The 16,626-nt window shown below is 44.3% G+C and overlaps 2 protein-coding genes across 2 annotated transcripts; one reads left to right on the forward strand and one right to left on the reverse strand.

Annotated features, from left to right (window-relative positions):
- Positions 1–322: 322 nt before the first annotated feature.
- Positions 323–10,972, reverse strand: Oaz3 (ornithine decarboxylase antizyme 3). Its single transcript, XM_028857400.1, is given in 7 exon segments — positions 323–579; positions 1,392–1,477; positions 1,895–2,070; positions 2,899–2,976; positions 2,978–3,065; positions 3,336–3,511; positions 10,853–10,972. Coding segments are annotated over 7 exon segments (858 nt in total). The 3' UTR covers positions 323–445.
- Mrpl9 (mitochondrial ribosomal protein L9) lies at positions 10,935–15,684 on the forward strand. Its single transcript, XM_028857432.2, has 7 exons — positions 10,935–11,114; positions 11,294–11,450; positions 12,177–12,301; positions 12,477–12,527; positions 13,835–13,936; positions 14,545–14,628; positions 14,750–15,684. The coding sequence occupies exons 1-7, from the start codon at positions 10,971–10,973 to the stop codon at positions 14,831–14,833; spliced, it is 747 nt and encodes a 248-aa protein (XP_028713265.1). The 5' UTR covers positions 10,935–10,970; the 3' UTR covers positions 14,834–15,684.
- Positions 15,685–16,626: the final 942 nt, after the last annotated feature.

Here is a 16,626-nt window from a genome sequence, read left to right on the forward strand (position 1 = left end):
TAGGATGCATATGCTTTCTCTGGTTTTCTCCACATCGAAAGAGAAGGAATTGGTACTCATTTCTAGTTAGAATTGAAATATATAAATGCATCTTAGCAAGGCTTAGTCCTTCTGAACTTTCTAGTTGACTGATCATTGATCTGTCCTGGTGCTCAGTAAATGGGAATGGAAAAATGGTTTAGGGATTAGGAGAAGGCAAAGGAGCCCTCCCATGTCTGACTCGGGTTACTCTGATCTTTTCAGTCATGTCCTTCAGTGAATTTGTCTCTATCAGGTTCATATTCCATTCCAACATTCCCTCCCCTCAAGAAATAGTGAACACTTTGATTGCACTATCTTTATTTCCTAGGATGGAAGTGTCTTAAGTCACATCCTGGGCCCCAGAGTCCCGTGTGTTGAGGTTTCTGGCCCCTCACAGAGATGGAACAAACATGTTCAGGGAGGCTTACTGGCCAGGCTGGCCAAGGTCCCTTTCAAGGGGATACACCATGAAGATGACATTGTCCCAGGGAGGGAGAGCAGGATGATCTGGTCTGACCACCTCAAAGCCCATGTAGCTAAAAGCTCGCAGCAGGGCACCTGTAGAGGAACAGAACAAATTATTAGAACATCCACTGAAGCTCAGCCCATGTAACTCCTCATAGATTTGTTTTCTTCAGGGAGTGACTCTGGAAAGCAGTGTAGTGCAGGCTTAGGGTGTGCTTTGGAGTGATAGAGACACAGGCCTACCCTGCCTTTAGTATTCCCTTTAACATTTGAGTTAACCTTTCAGATCTCCAGTTTACTCGGTTGTAAAATGAGAATGAGAACCTTCTTCACAAATTTTAAATGTGATTATTCAAGTGCTTATTGCAATGCCATTTTAAGCTCTAAAATAGTATCTACTATTGCTGGCAATTGACCAGCATCTGGTCTTTTTGGTTTTGATTTTGTTTTGAGATCTCACAATGTAACTAATCTGACCCTGAGTGCAGAATTCTCCTGTCCTAGGTTTCCAAATGCTAGAATCACAGGCTTGTACCATCATGCCCAGTTCATCTTGTCTTATATCCGACAAAGTATAAACTTCTTTGAAAGATGAGCAATAACATATTGCATCTGGTTAAATATGTTCCTGTCCCCCTGGCTTTTTATACATGTCCATTCCTGCTGTGCAGGCTTGATACATTTGCTTGACACCCTTTGTCAGTGCACCACATTCCTTAAGTGAATTCTGTGTGCTCCCAGCCTTGTGCCTAACACCGCCTGCAGGGGCTCCTTGTTAGTCTACTTGTCATGGACCAGACAGAATGCTGTGTGCCTTAATTTCCTTTGCAATAGAAGTGGGGACAGGGGCTGCTGAAATGCCAGGGAGGAGGGATTTATCCAAAGTCCTAAGAGCCTAAGCTCACCTCTGTCCTTCCGGTCTTTTTGGAAGTTCACAAACACAGAGTCCACATTGGTATTCTCTTCCATATACTCCAGTGTTGCTGTCAAACTAGAGGCCAGAGAGAACGTTAATACTCAGTTAACTTGGAATCTAGAAGTCAGAGCAGGAGAAATACTGATGAGTGTTTGCTCTCGACCTACCGAAACTGGAAAATTGAAAGTTGCTAAAGGAGTTTGGGTGGCTTTTCTCTGAAGCCAAGGATTCCACCTAAGTGAAGTGTATGTCACAGAAAGGGTCATGGAGGAAAGGACTGCTGAGCAACAAAGTATTCAACTATTTGGTTCCTCACTTTAGTGTTCCTGAGTCTGAGTCCAGGAAATGTCCCTCAACTAAAAGTATTCTCTGAACCCCAGGATCTTATCTGTATGCTGCTAGTGTGCTGTGTCTGGTCCAGCTCCTAAGTCACTGTGACATGATCAACAGTGGAACACCCCATCTCTTCCCTACACCCATCCAGCTCCTCACCCTTCTCGGTTGCCTTGATCCAAGGTCTGATGTGGGATATCCAGGAAGAGTCGGTGGTCACACAGAAGGCCGTGCCAGTGAGCAGAGGAATGGGGGGTGAGACGGAAGTGGAAGTCTAACTGAACTGGATCTTGGTGAAGCAGGGGGTCAGTTGATAGCACTGTCAGGTTCCCAGCCTGGAAAATACAATTGAAGTAATAATCTATGCTCTTAATCCCAGCACTTGGGAGGCAGAGCCAGGCGGATCTCCGTGAGTTCGAGGCCAGCCTGGGCTACCAAGTGAGTTCCAGGAAAGGCGCAAAACTACACAGAGAAACCCTGTCTCGAAAAACAAAATAATAATAATAATAATTAATAATAATAATAATAATAATCTATGCTCATTGAAGTCTTCAAATCACATCTAGGGCGAATTGGGATGCTTTTATAGAACCAAGGAGAGGCAGATGAGGGAAGCTGGAAAAAGTCAATCTTAAAAGATGAAACCATTCCTTAGTCCTAGGACTAGCTATCCGATACTGAGTTCTACTTGCTGTCACATACCTAGGATTACTTTCTAGTGCTGGGAAGCTCAGGGTGTCATCTTGCTCATGCTATATCCCCAGCCCCACTTTTACTTTTTTTGTGGGCCTGGGGAATAAAGTCTTGCTTACTTACTGAGGCTAGCTTTGTATTCACTCTGTATCCTAGGCAACCCTTTGAAGAAACTGGGATTACAGGCCTTTTACCGCCAGGCACATCTCTAAACTACTTTATGTCCCCAAGTCCCACTACAATCTGCTATACCTTTGTTCCTACTTCTTCCCCATCCTGCTGTTTGCTACCAGCTATATGGCCTTTAGATCTCTGGGCCAGATTCCTTCTAGAAAGCAAGTAGATTTTACACATGAGCTCAGGGCTCTACCTACCTCTAGTTTTTATGGTTATCAATGTTCCCCTCCTTGACAAAGTCATCACAGCCATCAGAGAGCTGTCCTGTCCCATCACCAGCTCAGTCTACTTACTGAATACAGTTCTTTAAGCTGGCCGTGGTCTTTTTCCTGCTCAGTGCTTCTGCCCACCTGGAGGCCTCCTGGGGACTCAGGAGCACTGGAGGCAGCACGGGACGCAGCACGGGAGGCAGCAGCGTTGGGGCCGCAGTGTCAGGTCCTCCTGTTCTTTATACGTGATGCTTGTTTGGGAAAGAGAGACCCACGTTAGTTACCTCAGAGCATGGGGTGAAGAAGTCAACTGTGATGGTAGCTTCCTGACTTCAGCTACACAGGACCAGTCTTCAACAGTTTCCTGTATCCTATGGACTAGCCTATTTTTCCAGGCCAAACAAATAGAAAAATTATACAAATCCATGCCAGGCTTCTACCCTGCCACTTAGGAAATTCTTTCCAATTGTTTTATTTTCCTTATATTTTATGTAACCACAGTTAAAGATGAAAACAAGTACCTTTTGTAACAACAAGGCAGCATCCTCTCCCGGAGGGTGATCCGGTATTTGTAACAGTAGAGGTAATAGGCGTATGGTGACCAGATGGGGTAGAGGTAGTTCCGTGTTTTTCCCCTCTTGATATAAGAAAGGGAGTAGAGAGAGGGGCGGGACCTGTTACAAGGCAGTTTCTCTGTTCAGTGCCTCCCTGCGGCAAAGTGAGCTTCAGAGGATGAGTGGCAGAATTTCAGGCAACCTTGTCATTGTGACCTGGCAGGCACTATGACATAGACAAGAGGTCAGTGCTTATGTCACTTCAGTTTTACCCCCTCCTGTCCCATCAACCAAGGCTCATATTTAACTAGTATACACTTTACAATTCCATTGATAGTTTCAAATGCTTTAAAACTTATGCCCTGGCCGGGTGGTGGTGGTGCACACCAGGCAGATCTCTGTGAGTTGGAGGCCAGCCTGGTCTACAGAGCAAGATCCAGGACAGGCACCAAAACTACACAGAGAACCCTGTCTCAGGAAAACAAACAAACAAAAAAAAAAAAAAAAACCCTTATGTCCTGGTTGACAAACAGCCCTGCCTGAGTTCTTACACCCACCACCCTGGCCTCCCTCTGGAACACTTTTAAATCCAGCAACCACAGAGTTGGTGTCTGACGCCACAGTAAGCTCCCAAGACCCTGCCCCAACACTTGGCCTGATTAGTAGCTGTTTTGCAGTTCTTTATTTTTACTATCTTCCCTCTCCATAGCACAGAAGCACTACAAACTACAGAACTTTCCCTGTTGTCTTTACAGGGTATAGTAATCCCAAATTAAACACCTCTAGGAAGTTGTAAGGCTATACCCTTAATCCCAGCAATCAAGAGGCAGGGATGGAGGATTGCTTAACAGCTAGAACCAGCCTGGTTTGATGTGGCAAGGCTCTGGCTGGACAGGGCTATACAGCAAAACCCTGTTACACACACACACACACACACACACACACACACACACACACCACAAACCCAGTGGGAATTAGTGGAGCTACGGAGTAGATATATTAAAATGTAGAAAGCTCACACCAACATAATTAGCAATAGGTTGCTGTGCCAGAACACAGAATCAGTGGTGCTATATCAGTTTTTCAACAGAAGCTAGAAATATGATAAATCACACACACACACACACACACACACACACACACACACACACACACACACACGAACATGGAAAGGAGAGGCTCTACCAAACTGGTTGTGCTGGTTAATTTTATGTCAACTGGATGCAAGCTAGAGTTGTTTGAGAAGAGGTAACCTCAACTGAGGTTTCCTGTGGACAAGCCCATGGGGCATTTTCTTAATTGATGGTTGATGTGGGAGGTCTCAGCTCACTATGTGCAGTGCACCCTGAGCTAGTCCTAGGTGCTATAAGAAAGCAGTCTAAGGCAGAGCAAGCCACAAGGAGCAAAGCAGTAGACAGCCTTCCTCCACGACCTTCTCTTCAGTTCCTGCCCTGACTTCCCTTGGTGACAAAGTGGGACCTGAAGGTTGTAAGATGAAATAAACCCTTTTCTTCCTAAGGCCATGGTGTTTTATCACAAAAATAGAAACACCAGTTAAAACAGTGATAACATTTAACATTAAGGGCGAAATTTGGTTCTAGAACCAACAGTTTGAGACCTCTTCAAATTTATTACCCATCACTGCAGACATTTATTGAAGGCCCACTATGAGCCAGGCACCACTATGGTGAACCACAGACCTTTGCTCTATGGAACTTTTCAAAGTGAGAGAAGAAAGTAGATAAGTATACAGAAAATAAGTACATCAGAAGAGAACTGGTATGCGGGGAAACAGGTTAAAAGAGGACCAAGCTGCGTGTGGTGGCAAACACCTTTAGTCTCAGTACTTGGGAAGCAGAGGCAGGCAGATCTTTTGAGTTTGAGGACAGCCTGGTCTATATAAGGAATTCCAGGCCAACCAGAGCTACCCTGTAAGACCCAATATCAAAATAAAAAAAAAAAATGTATTAGGAGTATGGGATATGCAGCAGGGTTTCAGCACAAGTGATTCAAGTAAGCCTCACTGAAAAGATGATCAATCAAAGATGTATAGAGTTAAGATTGTTAACCAGTCAAGCATGATGGGGCACATCTTTAATGCCAGCCCTTAGGAGGCAGAGGCAGACAGAGCTCTGAGTTCGAGGCCAGCCTGGTCTTTAGAGTGAGTCAGGACAGCCAGGCTACAGAAAACGTCTAAGCTATACTAGTAGTAAATATAAGCTCATCTGAGGCTACATGCAAGAGTGAGTAACCTGAAACCATGCAAAATAGAAAAACAATAATACATTAAATAAATAATAATAATAATAATAGACTTAAAAGAACATAACTAATGTCGTAGGAGATAACGAGTGATTCATTCCCTTTCAGAAGCACAACAGCCGAATGTCAAGAATAAAAAAAAAGACTAAGAACAATGTCTAGATAAGATATTTTCAGAAGCAAAGAGAAGCTAAGCATGTCTGCTGTTTTCAATGCAGGGTAGCTATTATAGGTGAATGGAGCAGTATATGCTACAGGGAATGAGAGTTAATGGGACCACATGATACAGGGCTACCTACACCATTCTGTGAAGTTTTTCTTTAGAGTAAAGGGGAAGTGGCTGAGCAGTGTTTTGCATGAAAAATTGACTAGATATGATATGCTTTAAAAATGATCCTTACCAGTGGTACACACCTATACTCCCAGCAGTTTGGAGGCTGGGGCAGGATAAGAATTTGAGGTTGAGGTTAATTTAGGTTATATGTCTCAAATGAAAAAAAGATTCTTTTTTAAGACAAGGTCTTATGCAGCCCAGAATAGTCTAGAGCTAACTACATAGGAGAAGATGACTTTGAACTTCTGATCCTCCTGCCTCTACCTCTAAAGTGCTGAGATTATAAGCATGTGCCAACATCTGGCTTTAGGAAAGAAAATCCTGTAAAACTGTGCAGTAGACATCTCTTGTTCAGTATTTCTACAGAAAAAGATAATGCATTCTCCACAGTGGGGCATTAGAGATAATGGTGAGGCATGCAAGCATGTGGATAGCTACACATCTTTCCCAAAAAAGCACTTAGCAACCTGGGACTCCCCATCTGCATCAAGCTATCCACACACCCCTCTTCAAACAAAGCAGTAACTCCAACAAATAGCTCCCTAGCAACCCTTAGTAATTCTTTTGTGGTCAAAAGCATGTCCTGAAACCAGAGTCAATGGCTAGTCCAACCTGGGCTGGTGTTGGGTGCACATGCAGGAATGAAAACTGTGTCTCTTGTTATAGAAAATACAGTATTTGCCATCTTATGCCTATGCATGATTGCTCATGTATATGGTTCAAACTAGATACCCCATGGAAAAGAACATGCACAATGAACAAAAGAGTACATAACCATTACCTGTCAATTAAAACAAGAAAGCTTCAGTCTGGGGAGGTGGCTCAGTGTGTAAGAACACTTGCTGCACAAGCATAAGGACCTGAGTTTGAATCCCCAACACCCAAGGAAGAAGCTGAAGGTGGTCACATGCCTGTAACTGCAGTACTGTTTGTTGGGAGTGGAAATAGGAAGGTAGTGGGGCTTCCAACTGCCAACCTAGTTCCAGGTTCACTGAAACACCCTGTTTCAAGGGGCTACAGCAAAGCAGGACAGCTGAAGTCCTTTGGCCTCTTCACACAGGTATATGTGCACAAACAAGCCCCCCCCTCCACTTTGTCTCTCTTTGTCTTTCCTCCACTCCTCTCTCTCCTTCCCACTCTCCCCCTCCCTTTTCATCTCTTCCTCTCTCCTCTCTCCCTCTCTCTCTGATACACACACACACACACACACACACACACACACACACACACACACCAAAAAGTTCCTTTCCCCTTAATAACCAACTGCTCTTCCTCTTGAACATAAAAGAAAGCCCTGAACAGTCGCCAGGCACTCTTGAGCTGCCTGCTTGCTCAGGACCCCAATTTCTTATAGCATATCTAACCTGTGCTTTTACTTTGCCTCTGAATAAGATCTCATGCTACTTTGTTCTTTGTGTGTGCTTTTTTTATTCTTTGAACAAAATGCCACAAATCTGGAAACACTGGGGCTCTAGAGCAACCCCTAATAACATACTTGGTGACCCCAACTAGAAGCTAAGAGAATAAATCCTTCTGTCTGATGGATGCACATTCCCTTGAACATTCTCCAGTCCCCTTCTACTCTGATGCCTGTGGCTGTGCATGGTAGCTGTAGAAAGCTTCCATCACTCCTCAGCCACGCCACTCGTCTGGCTGATGAGGAATAGGTGGGGTAGCTATGGCTAAATGACCTCTGGAAGCTGCTTCACCAGGACAGCAAAAAGGAGAAAGAAGTGGGTATGGCAGTTCCTTCCTAGCAGGGCTTTAAGCAGACTCACAGTTAACCCAGTAAATTCAGTATGATTTTGAGGCAGAATAGAGATGCAAAGAGGTAGAGTTCCCTGCTTCATACCAATATTGCTTTTGTTCCCTGGAGTGAACCCAAAATTTATTACCACTTGGACTTAATTATTTTTTTTTAAAGACTTGGTCTCACCATATAGCTCTGGCTGTCCTGGGACTCAGAGATCCTCCTGCCTCTGTCTTCTGAATGCTGGAATTAAAGGCATGCACCACCACACCTGGCCCACCACTTGGAATGTTTTAAATTATTTGTATGCCTGTGTGTGTGTGGAAGTCAAAGGACAGCTTTTCCAGGAGTCTGTTCTTTCTCCTTGTTTTTGAAATAGAATCTCTCTTGTTATTTCTGCTGCTACACTATGGACTTGAACTTCTGGTCAATTCTGTCTCTACCTCCCATCTCACCATAGGAATTCTGAGGCTGGAATTACAAACTCAGCAAACTGAAGTCATCTGGCTTTGGGGGGCTTTGTGTGCTGTGGGACTCTAACCCAGGTTATCAGGGTTGTACAACAAGCGCTTTACCTACTGAACTGTCGTCTTTCCAGCTCTGACACTTAGATTTAAAACCTTTCCTTTCTTCTTTCCTTTTGCTTTTTTCCCTCCCTCCTTTTAAAGCCTTTTCCTTTCCTTTCTTCTCACCCTTTCTTTGATCTCATTTCTTTCTGGGTTTCAGAGTATAGCATTCTTACAGGAACTGACCAAGGTAGTAGGGAGCTTTGATAATTGCTCTCATGGGGGAGGGGGAGTGAAGAGAGAGTTCTGCTGTTCCTGGGACTCAGTAACTGAAAACATAACTTCCAGGTGGACATCATTCCAAAAAAAAAAAAAAAAAAAAAAAAACACAACCATCAAAATGCAGAGTTGTGGAGTGTGGTCCCAACTGATACATCTATAACATAGCTTCACCTAAAGTTTAAGGATTGTTTTAGAACAGAAGTTCTCAACCTGGGGTTGGGGAACACAACTCCTTTGGGGGTCAAATGACCCTTTCACAGGGGTCACATATCAGTTATCCTGCATACCAGATATTTACATTATTATTCATAACAGTAGCAAAATTACAGTAGAAACAAAATAATTTTATGGTTGGGGGGTCACAACATGAGGAACTATATTAAAGGGTCACAGCATTGGGAAAGTTGAGAACCACTGTTGTAGAAGAAGATTGTAAGAGGCAAAGGGACAAAAGTTTTCTATGAGATAGTGTCTCCTACAAATGTTAGGAAAGCTACATCCATGAAGTCTCACCAACATGGCTGCCTAAACAAGACCTGAACAAGAGAACACTAATATACATGCTAATGAAAAGGGGAAGCTAACAAGGCCTCAACTCTAGACAACTACAGGCAACCAAGGAATGCTGAGAGCAGGAGAAAGTCTTCCCCAGGGAAGAGCATCAAGTGGTTATCCAGTACCAAATGGTTAGCTCTGAAAACATATATATACAAGTAACATTATACAGACTGAGCAGGTTGTATTTACATACTTAAGAATATAAACACATGTCGGGCGGCCATGGAGCACGACTTTAATCCCAGCACTCAGGAGGCAGAGCCAGGCTGATCTTTGTGAGTTCCAGGCCAGCCTGGTCTACAGCGCGAGATCCAGGACAGGCACCAAAACTATACAGAGAAACCTGGTCTCAAAAAACATATATATATATATATATATATATAATATATATATATATATATATATAGAGAGAGAGAGAGAGAGAGAGAGAGAGAGAGAGAGAATAAGATAACAAATAAGGGGAAGAAGCCTTGACTTAGAGCAAGGAAAGATACATGGGAGGGGTCAGAGGTAGGAAAGGGGAGGGAGAAATATCACCTCAAATAAAAAGTGTAAAAGTTTTAAAATAATAAAAATGTGTTCAAGAGGGCTGGAGAGATGGCTCAGAGGTTAAGAGCACCAACTGCTCTTCCAGAGGTCCTGAGTTCAATTCCCAGCACCCACATGGTGGCTCACAACCATCTGTAATGAGATCTGGCACCCTCTTCAGTATACATAATAAATAAATAAATATTTTTTTAAAAAAAGTGTTCAAGAACTGAAGAAACACAAAACCAACAACAAAATGGAGTTATCGACTGAAATAGGAAAACCTGCAGGTAGGGCAGCTTGGGAAGAATGGAGTATAAATTGGTTAACTTTAAAATGTCTGTTAGACATATAAGAAAATAATAAGATGTTGGGTATTTCAATGTGAAATTTGTGGGGAAGTCTAGAATAGAAATTCAAACACCACTGGCACATAAATAACAGCCATAAGATTAACCAAGAACATCAAGAGAATGGATACTAAGAAGAGTGCAGTCCATATACTGAGTGCAGGGTACAAAAGATGAAAAGAAGACTGTTTAAGACTATTGCCCTGGAAACCAAGGAGATGCATGGAGGAGGTCAGTCTACTTAAGAGCACATGCAATGATGCATAGTGTATCTTTTAACGCTCTTCTCTATAGACACTCTTTCAGCCCATTTTTATAATCCAGTACAAAGACTCCACAGAAGGAACTGTGTGTTTCTTGCAGTAGGGTTTTTTTCTCTATAGCTTATGTCTCCTGCAACTCTTTAAATATTAGTTTAAATACTATAATGTAACAATATCATGGAGAGTCAACAGAGCTTTTAGAGTATCCCACCCTTTGACTACTTTTAGATAGACTCAAAGGAAAATTGATAGTGGCATCCATAGTCTTTTAGTGTTCAGAAATTATAGCATGTCAAAATTAGAAATTATCTCAGCAATTAGGACTAAATCCACTTTTATTATCACTTTTATTATTATTATTATTATTATTATTATTATTATTATTATTAATTACTGATCTCGCTGGCCCAGAGCTTCTGGTGTAAATCAGGTTAGCCTGGAAACTGCCCTGTTGGAAGATTACAAGCATGAGCCACCACGCCCCCTCCGCCTCTTTTTAAAAGTAAAGCTAAAGAAAAGATTATCTTTTCCGTTGTCAGTCCGCTTAATGCTCCTTAAATTATCTGTGGAGAGGGGTGACGAAAATAAATAGCAGGTCTCCCCATTGTCCTATCTCCGGAGTGCAAGGTGCGGTGACGGCCGCTGTCCCACTCCGGGTCCCTGGGTCTCAGCAGAGCCTGCAGCCGCGCCAGTCAGGCGCGCCGCGGGCAGCCCAGAGGGCTCGGCTGCGCCTGCGCGGGACCTTCCTCCGTTTCTCCGCGCCGGGGTCATGGCCGCCTCCGTGGCTCCACGAAGCCGGGCTCTGCTGGGGGCTGGCGCTGCTTGGCTGCGGCAAGGAGGCGTCGGGGAGCTACTGCGGGCGCGAACTGAAGGGGGCCCCCCGGGGCGCGACTTCAGTCTCTCTCATTACCGGGTGAGGGCCGGCTGGGGCTGGGGGTCCTGGACCGTGACGGACAGGAGGGCCGTTCATGGCAGATTGAGCCCCGCGAGGGCCGCTCCGTGGGGTGGCGGGCTTTCCCTGGGATGCAGGGGACGGTGGCGGGGTGGCGGGTGTCCTGGACACGCGCTCACCCCAGTCCCCCTGGCCGCCAGAGCACGGTCATCGTGGAACGCTGGTGGAAGGTGCCGCTAGCCGGAGAGGGCCGGAAGCCGCGCCTGCACCGGCGACACCGCGTGTATAAGCTGGTGGAGGACACGAAACACCGACCCCAAGACCTCCTGGAGCTCATCCTCACGCAGTCCGTGGACGGTAAGGCCTGGCCCCGCATGCTGACCCCCCTGGGCTGCCGCTGTAGGACGTTAACGTCCTCCTGCCCCTCCTCATTTGTTTGCCTTGTGTTTACTACTTTGTGGCTCTGATGAAACAAGTCGTCACGAAGAGTACCGTGTGTGATTTAGATACTGGCCTCCAGCACGGAAAATTAAAACGTGTGTGCAGTACTGTTGACTGTGAAGAGAAAACCCAACAGTTTGCATCACGCATAATGAAATCCTTTGATTGAACAAGTCGGTCTACACCAGTTTTTAGACATGTGACAAGTGTAGTTCCTAATAAATATATGGTGTGTGTGTGTGTGTGTGTGTGTGTGTGTGTAGGTGTGTGTAGGTGTGTAGGTCAAAGGGCCACCTTATCACTTGATACAGGGCGTAGAGCCGAGCCCCAGGAATCTGCCCATTTCCTCCCCATGGTGCTAAAGTTATGGACCACATCCAAACTGTGCAGCAGGCACTTTAACGGTTGAGCCTAATAACCTACCCCCACAAACTGACATTTTTTTAAGGAAGAATAAAAACTGTGAGAAAATAAGGACTGTCTCTTTTTTATGCCCCCCTTCCCCTTGGTGGTGATGCTGGAGGTGGTCCCCAGGTTCTAAGTATGCCAAGGCAAGGCCTTTACCAGTGGACTGTACCCCAGGATGATCATCTTTTCTGAAGGGCTCCTACAGTTTTCATCTGTTCCTGTTCTCATTGGCAGAAATTGGAGTCCGGGGTGATCTGGTCTCCGTGAAAAAGTCTGTGGGTCGCAATAAACTCCTTCCTCAGGGGCTGGCTGTGTATGCATCTCCTGAAAATAAGAAGCTGTTTGAAGAGGAGAAATTGGTGAGCTCAAAGGGTTTGGAGGAATAAAACTTTTAAGATTCCTGCTGGGAATTTCGTTTGTTACTAAATTTGAAGATGAAGTAGGAACTAGAACAAGAACCCAGAAGCCCCGAATAGTTGGACTGTTACTGCCTAGTGTGGACTCCTTTCTTCTACTTAGTTTTATCTTTTCTAGCTGAGACAACAAGGAAAACTAGAGAAGATCCAGACGAAGGCAGGAGAGGCGGTGAGTAGGAAGTTTTTACTGATCCCTTATGGAGGTCACCAACCTCCTCCTGAGAGTCTCCCTGATGTCTTTCAAGTCTGCTTACTGTTACACACAAGGATGACAAGTAGTGTCGTGGCTGGTGCTCCCTGTAGCTGGTACGGAGTCCTCTGGAAATGCTGGGTTTCCCCGTGTGGCCCTGGCTGTCCTTGAACTCAGATCTGCCTGCCTCCACCTCCTGAGTCCTAGGATTAAAGGCACACATTTTTACTTTCTTTAGAAAATTGTGCCAAATTTGTTAATTTCTTGCATTTGAAGTACAAATTTTGAAGTACAACATTTGAAGACATCCTTGGCCTGGGATTCTTTGCCAGAAGTGCTCTAGCTTTTGAGGGACTCCCCAGTTTGGGAATCAGGACCTGTGGGAATATGTAAGATGAGGACTCTGCCTTTTGGGAGTATTTACAGACAAGTTGAAGAGAATGTAGACACATGAGAAGGTAAACAGTAAACTAAAGGCATTAAAGCAGGAGTTACGTGGTTTGGAGTTACTGGGGGGAGGGGGCTTTTTTTTAAATATAGTATTAAATTAGGCCTTTTCAAATTAGTAGATTTTGAACAAATTAGGAAGTATAAGTGAATTTTTTTTTTTTTTTAAGTTTTTTTAGACAGGGTTTCTCTGTATAGTTTTGGTGCCTGTCCTGGATCTCTCTCTGTAGCCCAGGCTGGCCTCGAACTCACAGATCCGCCTGCTCTGCCTCCTGAGTGCCTCCTGAGTTTGAGGCCAGCCTGGTCTACAGAGTGAGTTCCAGGACAGGCTCTAAAGCTACAGAGAAACCCTGTCTCGAAAAGTCAAAAAAAAAAAAAGTGTCTTCATCCTGAGATATACCAGGAACCTTCATAGATGACCCTCAGTTTATTATAGTTATGTATATGGGGGGCAGGGCACGTGTGCAGTCCAGGGGACAGCTTGCATGAGTCAGTTCTCTCCTTCCTCTGTGTGGGTCCTGGGGTCAGACTCAGGTCATCATGCTTGGCAGCAGGCACCTTTACCTACTGAGCCATTTTACCAGCCTAATCCTGAGTTTAATACAGACTATTTCTCTTTGCCCAGAAACAGCAAGGTATAGATGCAATTCCTTATGAAGTCTTGGAAAATATCTTTTTTCCATATCAGAGTTGAAAAAAAAATAATGTTCTCTTTTTCCCAGTAGTGTTTTGTTTTCACCTGTCTTAGCTCAGGGCAGAAATTGTTGCCTTTTCCTGAACTCCCAGGCCCTGTGACTCCAACTCCTGTTGACACAGCCCTTATTTCTAATTCTTTTTAGACAGTGAAGTTTCTGAGAAGCTGTCATCTAGAGGTGGGAATGAAGAACAACGTCAAGTGGGAACTAAACCCTGAAATTGTTGCCCGCCATTTCTTCAAGAATGTGAGCGTTCCCAAACATCAGTATCCCCTTATCATTCCCCTTATCTAGGAGACCCAGCATTGAACCCTTTACTATAAAATGGTTTTCCCAGCTGGCGTTGGCAATTACTTTTGGTGGGTTTGCAGGGAGAAAGGAGGAATATAGCTAGGACCTAAAGTAGTTGCAGATGTAAAGACTAATAGGAAAAAGCAATTTCATTTATCTTATCTGTAGCTAGGAAGAACCTGAAGATAGGTGACTTATTGGAGAATTGTTACTTCGGTGGATAAAGTAGTATTGGTCTTAAGACCTGTTCTGTTTGTAAACTTATCAGCTTTGCTGAGAAAGACTGAGTCTCTGTGCTGTCATCTGTGGACATCTGTGTCCTCCCCTGAGGTCAGCCAGAACCAGTTCCCCAGATATATTCATTCCTGCATAGGAAATTCTAGACCTGAGCTGTCTTTATGAGGTGGAGGCTGACATTGAAGGGTTTATCTCAGTGGTAACAGTAACCACAAAAATAATTTTATGGGGGGTGTCACCACAACATGAGGGACTGTATTAAAGGGTCACAGCATTGGGAAGCTTGAGGACCGCTGGTTAATCTGGCTGTTGGGTCTATTTTTCAGCTTGGTGTTGTGGTTGCCCCACATGCTCTGAAGTTACCTGAGGACCCCATCACGAGATGGGGCGAGTACTGGTGTGATGTGACTGTGAGTGTTTCAGGGATTTCTTCTTTTGATTGGGAGAAGACTCAATATGAAAAGCTGCATTGGGTGGTGCTGGTTCTGCCTGACTGATCTCTGACTGTTCCTGTTTTTAATGTGTGTACAGGTAAATGGACTCGACACTGTAAGGGTCCTATGTCCGTGGTGCTCTTTCAGAAGCCCAAGACCAAAAGATACAAGCGCTGGTTAGCTCAGCAAGCTGCCAAGACCACGGCCCCCACCAGCTCCCAGGCAGTCTGAATGTCCTCTGCTTCCAAGACAAAGCAGTCAGAAGAGCCTTGGGATAAAGCGGGCCAGCACTCGAAGCAAGTATGGACCGTAGAGAACATGTGAGCTCAACAGACTAAATAGCACACGTGTGTAAGGCTCACTGTGTTTGTCAAACAGTGTCCTCACAGCCAGCTGTATTAGAGCGTTCTGCGGCGGTAGATTTTATAAGCGGAATATCAGAGAACTGGAACAGTCTTCTTAGACCTTCCATTGGAGAGTGCATGGGAACAAGTGAAGGGCCAAGCCGTTGTTCTGACAATCGCTGTATTCTCATCCAGACTGTGTCTCGTGCAGAAATAAAGAGCTATTTAACTGGACTTCCATTGACTGTGAGCAGGATATCCAAGGAGGTGTCTTGAGCCATGGAGGAAAGTGTAGCAGTTCACTGTGTCCTACGGTTGCCATGAGCAGACTACTCTACTATAGCCAATTATGTCTGCTCTTAGAACTTTCTCTATCTCCTTGTGACTTAGGCAATGGATTCCACTAAGATCTGAATAAGGCCTAAGGATGATTGACAGAGAAAGTGAAGCTGGATTAGTGAAGCTTAAAAGGAGAAAGAACTTCTGAATTATTTCTTAACCAGTCCTGACATTCCATAAAGATACTTGACTTCCAGACCAAGGATAAGCCTGAGGTCATTCAAGAGTTGGTGTCTTAGGCTTGGCATGGCAGTGCACACCTTTAGTCTCAGCATTCTGGGAGACAGCCTTTGTTGAACTAGCTGGACCACAGCCTGTAAGCCTCTCTAATAAATCCCCTTTATGTATATATTCTTTTTATCAGTTCCATTCCTCTAGAGAATCCTGACTAATACAATGCTCTTCTGGAGACCTGAGTTTAGTTGCCAACACCCATGTGAAGCAGCTTACAACCACATATAACTCCACCTCCAGGGAGTTACATCCAATGCCACCTTCTCTCAGTGGACAACCATGCTTTGTGTCATACACACATAAAATTAATAAAAAATAAATCTTTCATTCATGGGTCTGGAGAGGTGGCTCGGTGGTTAAGAGCACTAGCTGCCCTTCCAGAGGACCTGGGTTCAGTTCCCAGCACCCACATGGCAGCTCACCACTGTCTAACTCCAACTCTGGGGGTTCCTACCCCTTCACACAGATACACATGCAGGCAAAACAGCAATGCACATAAAATAAAAATAATAAAACTCATTCATAGATAGTAAGAGTTACTCTGAACCCATCTGGCAAAGCTTGGAAGCATCTTCATCAAATTGATATGAAGTGTGTCAAAAAATCAAATCCAAACTCATTTAAAAAAATGTGGCAAGATCTACCACTGAACAAAAATTTCCTATTGTTTGACATCCAGTTAAATACCTCCTTAAGGGCTGGAAAGATGGCTCAGAGGTTAAGAGCACTGGCTATTCTTCCAGAGGTCCTGAGTTCAATTCCCAGCAACCACATGGTGGCTCACAACCATTCATAATGAGATCTGGTGCCCTCTTCTAGCATGCAGGCACACATGCAGACAGAACACTGTATACATAATAAATAAATAAATAAATCTTTTTTAAAAAATACCTCTTTAAAGAGAGAAGAAAATGTTAGCCCAGAACTGACAAGTGTGCATTTGGTACATTGTTAATATCCAAATAGGTAACTACTGTAACACTCTGGCAAGAACACAACCCAACTTTAAAAGGTCAAAGGGTGGAATGTAGACTTATACTTTTGAGAGACACAGGCA

The sequence above is a fragment of the Peromyscus leucopus genome, chromosome 6 (genome assembly GCF_004664715.2).
Source record: "Peromyscus leucopus breed LL Stock chromosome 6, UCI_PerLeu_2.1, whole genome shotgun sequence".
NCBI classification, from domain to species: domain Eukaryota; kingdom Metazoa; phylum Chordata; class Mammalia; order Rodentia; family Cricetidae; genus Peromyscus; species Peromyscus leucopus.

What these genes read in the sequence shown, in the direction of transcription:
- Mrpl9 (XM_028857432.2), top strand. Translation starts at nt 10,971, where the DNA reads ATGGCCGCCTCCGTGGCTCCACGAAGCCGGGCTCTGCTGGGGGCTGGC. An exon ending in TCAGTCTCTCTCATTACCGG is followed by an intron (nt 11,115 to 11,293) that starts GTGAGGGCCGGC and finishes CCTGGCCGCCAG; the next exon opens with AGCACGGTCATCGTGGAACG. An exon ending in TGTTTGAAGAGGAGAAATTG is followed by an intron (nt 12,302 to 12,476) that starts GTGAGCTCAAAG and finishes TATCTTTTCTAG; the next exon opens with CTGAGACAACAAGGAAAACT.